The sequence below is a fragment of the Cynara cardunculus genome, assembly GCF_001531365.2.
Source record: "Cynara cardunculus var. scolymus isolate 2C chromosome LG 3, CcrdV1, whole genome shotgun sequence".
Taxonomy (NCBI): domain Eukaryota; kingdom Viridiplantae; phylum Streptophyta; class Magnoliopsida; order Asterales; family Asteraceae; genus Cynara; species Cynara cardunculus.
Window position 1 is genome coordinate 29,707,320 of NC_037530.1, and position 8,900 is coordinate 29,716,219.

An 8,900-nucleotide genomic window follows, 5' to 3' on the forward strand; every position below is an offset into this window, starting at 1 on the left:
AATATATAATTAATTAATATATATAATTATAGTATAGATTAAAAAATAAAAAAAGGTAAAGAATATAATAAAAAAATATTTAAAAAATTGAAGGGTTAAAACTAAAAATATCAAATAGTTAAAACTAAAAAATAAAATAAATTGAATTTAATAACGGAAAAAGTAGGGTAAAAAAATAGGAGGGGTGGGGATTGAAAACCCCTAGATATTTAGGTTTTATTTTTAAAAGTTTATAGTTTCGATTTAACGTATATCTATATTATATTATAAAGCATTTATGTAGAACTTTTAAATACAAATTATAATACATAACGTACTAATTTTTAATAAAGATTACTTAAAAATTAAGAATACAAACTAATGATGCATTAGTACAAGTTACTAAAGCTTCTTATGGGCTGTTTACCAAACGCTTGCTCGGGTAAGTGAACATTAAGTTATGTTACCTTACCGGATGAATATGGTAAGAACCAAAAATCTTACCCGATAAGAGCGAGACAAAGACCAAGGGATTGTTTACCAAATTTTCTATTAAATCCTGTATGGATAAATTTGTCTGTCTAAATAAATTTGTCTGTCTGGATAAATTTATGTTGTTTACTTTTCTATCTGAATCAACAGTCTGAATAACAGAAATGACCAATTTACCCCTATCTGCCTTATTTCCAATTTCATTCCTTTTTTATCCTTATGTATAATATCTAAAACAATCAGACCAAAAATTTACGAATTTTGGATGGCCTATTTATCTTGTAAAGCTGAATCCACTATTGCTGTTCATAATCCATCCAAGAAATCTGATAAAATCCATGGAAATGAAGATTTGATCCACAAGAAAATTCAACACTTTGACTACAGCGATTTGGAAGCAGCCACCAATAATTTCTCCGACCAGAAACTCCTCGGCCGTGGCCGTCTCGTCGCCGTCAAAAAACCCTCACACCAAAACAACCACCATTCCGCCCTATCCGCGCGTGTCGGAGAATGAAGTTGAAAACGAAATCGACATCCTTTCCAAACTCCATAGTCCTCGTCTCGTTAACTTTTCACAAACACCCCACATCATAATCTGGCCGGAGAATGAAGTTGAAAACGAAATCGACATCCTTTCCAGTTAAATCCTCTCTTTGGATCGATGGAGAAGAGAGAGGCGCTGTTGGTGGATAAGGGTAGGGCAAGTCTTTTGGCCGGCTTAATCTGGACAAGGAAGGATTTTCATCTGGGCGAATAAGCCCATTTCTGAGCGAATAAGCCCGAGGTAAACAACCTATTTTGTCTGTGCGAATAAGCCAGTTTATCCACTAAGCTCATTAAGCCTCAAGTAAACAGGCCCCAAGTCTTACCCGGTAAGTGAAAATGACGACTCTTACCATGGTAAGCGCTTACCAGGTAAATTGTTGTGTACGATACCATTTTGGTGGACAAAAATCTTACCCGGTAAATAAATGATAGTGTTGAATTTACCAGTAAGCAGGTAAATTGTTGTGTACGATACCGTTTTGGTGGACAAAAATCTTACCCGATAAGTAAAATGATAGTGTTGAATTTACCAGTAAGCGCTTACTGGGTAATTGTTTGGTAAACGGCCCCTTACTTTTTGTTATCTCCCCCAAACCCACCCATAATGTTCATCCATACCAATTTCCCGTAAATATATGCTCAACTAACTAATATCGATAAAGATCAATTCTAATCAATGTTTATCTCAATTCTTATTTCTTTGTTAGTATTTGCTTATTTATATCCCTACAAAATTAGATGACTTTGACGACTTCATCTATGCTTAATTCTTCAAAACCCTAAATTTTTGGACCGTATTTTCCGATTTCTATTATTGAACTAACTTTGATTTTGATTTTTTGTTGGCAGATGCATTGCTAACATTTTTAAAACTCAAGAGTTCAAGCCTCATCAAAGGTAAAGTATATACTTGAAAAAAGTAGTGATACTTGTATCGATATAATTTTGATTTTGATCTTTTGTTGGCAAATGCATAAGTTAATTATGGTGACTTATTGAATTATATGTATTTTCATGCTATAATATAGAAAGGTTAAAGTTTCATATAGTAGTAAATTTTGGTGGATGTCTGCTTCAAATACGGCCCATGACCTATTATCTATACTATATTATAAATGATTTGACAAAAACTCTTAAAAACTATTTTTGATGCATTAAGTATTGTTCATTGATGCATATTACTAAAAATTCAAGATTACAAGTAAATTATGCATATGTACAACTTATTAAAGCTCTATGTTTGAATTCGTAACTGCAGATAAACATGATCAAATACTGAATAAGTATCTTATTTTGAATATAAAAAATCTAAAATATACTTAAAATAATTATTGAATTTTAACATAATACAAATTATTATCTTTATAAAAAAAACTATATTATTAAACCGAAAATAAATGATTTTATTATTAAATCTAAATTAAGTTATAATAAAAAATTGAATTAAATAAATTAAAAAAAAAAGCAAAAACTTTTAAATATTTAATTTGATACTAATATCGATAATATATTTTTTTCAAAAATTTATCATACCTTCAAATTTATACTTTATTCAAAAAATATAAGCATTATCGTTTTTTCAGTACCACATAAAATCGTATTATAACATCGACGAAAACAAAATAAAACGAAACAATTAAATCGAAATGTATCTCATTATATTGCACGAGTATCATTCTAATTAAAAAAAGGGACACGGCAACACCGCCAACACCCATTATTTATTTGGTAAACTTGCAAATTATTTTGCCCCACTTGTTCTGTTAGAATGCCTAACGAATAATGCTCACCATCAAATCAATATATAGCATGTTATCCAAAAAGACTTTTTAATTATAATATAATATAATATTTACTTTATCATGTGATATTAACTAACGACTCAGTGTCGAAAGAAACAGATCGAATAATAAAAGTGAATTAACGCGATGTACGTCCCACATATAAAACGATGCTTTTATTTACCATTGAGAAACCAAAAACCGAGCCAAGATTACAAGACCAAAATCATAAATTGCACATGATTAAACCCTCAAATAGCCACTCATAGTTTCTCTCCAAAACTCATGATTCAAAAGATGAGAACCCGTGGGGCCTATAAACCGAGCATATCCAAGGATACCGGTTTAGACAAAACGTAGGCCAAATCATGACGTATCGAACTACACATTGTTTAATTGTATCATTTGACCTCACTCATTTCAGACAAAAGGATCAAAATTTCGAACTTGTGGTGCAAGAATGTGCTTGATTGTAGAGCATGGTCGTGCCCATGATGCACGGCCGGCCGTGCTTTGATTATAACCTACGTGCAATCATTCTAGATTTCCCAAAAACTATTTGTTACAATTTCAAGCACAGAGACATGTCAAGTGTTTTTGTTGTATTGTTTTGTATCACAATTTTCAACAACATTAATTCAACTGCAAGTCAACTTTTCTATTATAGTATTTATTTTAACATCGTATATATCATTTCAATAATTGTAACGTTTATAGAAATTCAAGTACTAACCAATTCTAAATTATCATTTTCTAAAACCACGAATGTATATATACGTCTTTTACATGTGAGGAAGACTTCAATTCCATGTGAATTAGAAGATGAAAAGATTAAATGATTATAATCACATCATATCGGTTAGTACAATAATTTAATAGAATGATGAACGTTTTTTATTCGTCAAATTCTTTTTATCAATATTGAATAATTTCTATGATTGTGAAAAAAATAATTGTACGAATTCATATATATATATATATATATGAGTTATTATGCAACAATTTATATTTGTACAATCAACATAACTAAATCTCAACCGTTCATTTAATTTGATAAATATGTGATTTTATAGAAGTTTTAATTGTTTCCTAACTTAAAGTATTGATCATAATTAATGAACTATATTCATATTCCATAAATATCCAAATCATAATAAATGAACTCTCATCATTTTCATAAATATTTCAATCGATTGGGTTGCATTGGTTGTACAAATAGACATGGTTACATTTGAAATATACCCTATATATATAGAGAGAGATTGTTTCAAATACAACTCGTTGCATTTATACAGCCAATGCAACCCAATAAATTGAGATATTTATAAAAATGATGAGAGTTCATTTATTATGATTTAAATATTTATGAAAGATGAATATGGTTTATTAATTATGATCAACACTTTATATTAGAAAATAATCAAAACTTCTATGAAATCACATATTAATCAAATGAAATGGACGGTTGAGATTGAGTTGTATTGGTTGCATAAATGTCAAATGTTATATAATAACCAACCTCTATATAAGTATTTCGAATATATATCGAAAATAATAATGTTAATATTTTGATTTTCTTTAATATATTTATTAAAGCAATTCCTAATTTAAGGGTCAAGTGGGATGAAAAACACATACAAAAAAAAAAGCATAATTAAACAAATAAAGCAAGAGAGACCAACATCCTCCTCATAAATCAACTTCTTAATCTTTATAAATAAATAAAAACCAATAATTAATTTCCCAAATAATGAATCCCCATCAGCAAATGAAACAAAGAAAGCTACCTTTTGAAACTCAATCTGCTTAGCTGCTCTTTCTGGGTTTGCTTTTTCTTCTGCTTCTTCTTGGTTGTTGATGATGATGATGATGATGATCTTGAGTGCTACTACTACTCTTCACCAATTCTTCATTTGACTTTGCCTTCTTTGACTCACTTTCTCCCTCTAAATCCTGTTGACTTTCCTCTTTTGGTTCTTTGACTTCTTCTTCTACATCCTCCTCAGTTTTCTCCACAACCTTTCTTGGCCTTCCTCTCTTTCTTGGAGTTGTGATTTGCTCTCCACTTGCAGCTGATGATGCTTCTGTTATGGCTACTGATAACTCTTTCCTTTTCTTGGGTATCTTCTTCTTTCCCATCTCCCACAGATCAAATCTTGCTTTAAAACCAAATCATTGATTGCTTGGAGACACAACAACTTAACCCCACAAACAAACAGAAGATCCAATCTGTTCTGATCAAATCAGCATCATGAACAAGTAATACTTGAAATCAAGACAATATTTAGGTCATAACCATGCATATATGTTATATGTTGTGAATTGAACCAATGATATTTGGGTTTGAAGTTGAGAGAAAACACAAGTGGATGGAGGAGGATATGAAGTTGAAAATATGGGAAGATAAGTGGAGACAGTGAGACTACTACTCCTCCTCTACCCCATCCTTATTCCTTTAAGTCTTGATGTAGTGTTTCTTTTACCTTATTTTATTTATATTTGTTTCGTAAATTACGAAAACCGTCCGTGGGTTTTGTGGAAAGTTTGGATACCGTCCCCGACTTTTGAAAATTGCAAGGCGTGTTGTTGTGGTTTGTATTTTTCTAACGGATTTCGTTCTTGTCAATGATGGTCGTTAGGAGGAGGTGTTAAGTGCCCTTCACGTGCTAGTTACATGAGGCAATTCAATGATTTTATTTTTTTTCTATAGTTTTTTTATCGTGAATGTGTTTAGAACTTGTGTACAAGTGTTTCATATTATAAAGGATTGATCCTAGCAAGTAACTACCGCCATAACGTTCGCTATCTTTTACGACGATGAATGATCAACTAAAAGTGAACATAGATTACAAATTATTACAACAAAAGCCATGAGATATCGACCCTGGATTTCAAAAGCCAAAAAGGATTTCTCCATTTTGAAACCACAAATCAAGAATGAAGATTATGATGGTGAGATGAATAAGAAAGAACAAAGTGATTAGGGTTTTTGATAACGAAGATGATGGATCCATGATTAGGGTTTTCACAAAGACTTTGATTATACGAATAGAGTGATTAGGGTTTTGGTGATGGAGATGATGAACCTCCAACCACGAGTGAGTAGGTTTTCACAAATTGAGAATCGAGCCAGACACTTCCAGCCGTGAACGAGCAAATAACATAGATTTTCGGTTTTAGGGTTGGTTTAAGATTTTTATTTATGGTTCGTTTACAATTTTTTTGGAATGAATCAAAATGTTATTTATGTTCTTAATTTTGTACAATGCACAACATCTGTTGTTAATATTGATGATGTTGATGTTGATGTTCTGCATCCAGAGATTTGCATTGTGTTTTATTCACGTTTTGATTTTGTGGTTTGAGAATGGTTGATGTCCATTTCATCTTTATGATTATGTTTTGATCTTCTTGGTCCATTTTCTTGCATGAACATTTTGTTTATGATAGGTAACATGAAAAAGAACGATACATAAAATGACCAAAATGTCTCTCACATAATTAGCATGTCAGAACACTTAATGGTTGGACCTACGACCATGATCAAAAGGGATGAGGTTTGTAATTAAATGCAAACCACGATAATTATCCTTGTAATTTTCAAAAGTTATGGATAATTATCCCGAGTTTTCACTAACCCCTCACATAGGGACGGACCCAAGAATTTTTGGATACGATGACACCATATAAAACGGTTCCACCTTTTACAAATCTAATTTTTTTAACCTTACCATGGAGAAACAATACGGTGGCACGTGCCACCTAACCACCACTAGGTCTGTGTATGCCCTCACATAATTTGTGTAAACCCTATTTGTTTGTCTTAAATTTCATTTATGGCTCATATTTGAATATGACCACCCAAGTTCCATGTATTTTGCATATGGTACGCTCAAATTAATTGAATGTTTGGTGACATATAGTGTTTACATGCACCAAATGTATTGTGATTATGATACCCTATGTCTCTATTTTCAAGTAAAATAAATTAAATATGTTTGATTTGCTTTATAATTGATCTTAATGACATTGTTATATAAAAATAATTATGTTTCACAATACAAACAACAATGTCTTATCATGCAGATATAACTCATATGCATACAACCGAAAAAGAGATGTTCATTTTAGAAGTGGTAAATAGTTAAGAAGTAAAGAAGTGATCCTAGCTTTTTATACGGTCAAGATTGGTTAAAACTGTGGCTTTGACTGGTCAAACAAAAAATAGGTGAGTAGTTTCATATTTTTAAAAATATACGGCAAACAAGTTCATATGTGAACCAGTAGTTCATATGTGAGTAAGTTAATTAGTTCATATGTAAGTAAGTTAATTAGTTCATATATGAATCACACAGGCTTATATGTGAATCAATTAATTATCGTATATGAATTAGTTAAATAGTTCATATGTGAATCAATTAATTGTTTGTGAATTTATAGTTCATATATGAATCACACAAGTTTACATATAAACATATAGCTCATATGTGAATCATACGAGGTCACATATGCACTTGTTTTGTCGTCTATTTGTAAAAATTATGAAATTACCCTTATATCTTCACATACCATGTGAGAATCTATCTGGTGTTTCACAGTCAAAGTTGCAACAATTGACCATATGAAGGACTAGGATCATTTCTCTACTTCTCAAATACTTGTCACTTCTCAATTGAACCTATCAGTAACCCGATAATATAATCTACAATTCATTCCATTATAAGCTTAATTATTTTATTTTTTTCAAAATAAGGAGTAAAAAAAATCATATAACCAAAGTTACAATCTTTGTATTTTCAGTAATTTTACAACTAATAGGTAAGGTAAAAAACACAATCATCAACTTGAACACTCACTATAACAAATATAATTTTATAAGATGTCTAAACGTCCTAATAAAATATTTGATAGGACTTAAGTTTATAGAATAATATTAAAAAATATTATATCTAAAAGTGTTACAATAAGTTTATAGGATGCATTTAGACGTTTTAACAAATATTTCAAGTAACTTCTAAAATAAAATATATTCTAAATTTAAATTATTATTACTTAATATCTATTAAGTATAGATCTAATTTATACATAAAAGATTTGAAAGGATATGGATGAGATATTCTACCATAATGGGTATTCACGAATTAGTACATGAAAATCGTATTGAGAAGTAATCTCTATCAAAATCGAACTTGTGAGGCGTATATTTCCCGTAATAAAACCAGTTGTTGCTGATACCTTCTTCTTGGTTCCTTCTTCTCCAACGAAAATGTACAAAAGCTCTATTTGCCTCTATAATTCTATGAGTCTCTCCATTAACTATTTTATACGACACTATTGTTATATTAATTGTTAGGGTGTATAGTTTGCAATTCAACAATATTAAGGGTCGTATTTGAGATAACTTATTTTAATGTTACTTTTTGGTTTATATGCAAAGTTTGAGGTAGGTTTTGTAAAATACGTTAAATAGATGGAGGTGAATTGTAAAATTGGGGGAAGGGGATTCTGACATGAGTCAGTGTCTCAGTCTGACGTATTCTGTCGTCGCATCGCGCGGGGTTTCGAGTCCGTATAGCTGTAGCTGAGTTGGCGCACCCGTTGTCAATATTATCACCCACGTGTGTCTCTACATATTGTTGTCTGTGCTTCAGTTCTTCCTAGTTTTTCAGCCGTAAGATTTGTGGAACTTTATTCTTGGGTGAGGCATAATTTAATCGTACGGTGATTAATTGAGGATGACGTATGAGATGCTCTTCTGATTGGAGCATGTGATTCCGGGTGCTACAAGTGAGAAAGTGGAGACCTCTACAATTGTGTTTTTTTGCTTTTTTTACATCGATGGTATTGAAAAAATTGAAACAAAATACATCAAATCGTTACAAACTTTGATTTCATTTTTTAAGTCTAAGCAAAATTTTAGGGGTGGCTAATATCACTCTTATCTATTGTTATTGGTACCCCTAATACTATTTAAATTATTATGTTTTTTTTTTATTTTTAGTGTTTTTTTGTCTTTTAGTTATTATTGTTTTTGTCTTATTATTATTTTAGTTTATTTTAAAAATATATTAATTAGTATAAGTTATTGATTTGATTTTT

General features: G+C 30.7%; 1 protein-coding gene across 1 annotated transcript; it reads right to left on the bottom strand.

Moving 5' to 3' along the window:
• Nucleotides 1-4,467: 4,467 nt before the first annotated feature.
• On the bottom strand, nucleotides 4,468-5,259 carry LOC112509572 (protein naked cuticle homolog). Its single transcript, XM_025114585.1, has one exon. The coding sequence runs from the start codon at nucleotides 4,938-4,940 to the stop codon at nucleotides 4,608-4,610; it is 333 nt and encodes a 110-aa protein (XP_024970353.1). The 5' UTR covers nucleotides 4,941-5,259; the 3' UTR covers nucleotides 4,468-4,607.
• Between the last annotated feature and the right edge of the window lie 3,641 nt (nucleotides 5,260-8,900).

Coding starts and splice junctions, on each gene's coding strand:
- LOC112509572 (XM_025114585.1), bottom strand. CDS start 4,940: ATGGGAAAGAAGAAGATACCCAAGAAAAGGAAAGAGTTATCAGTAGCC.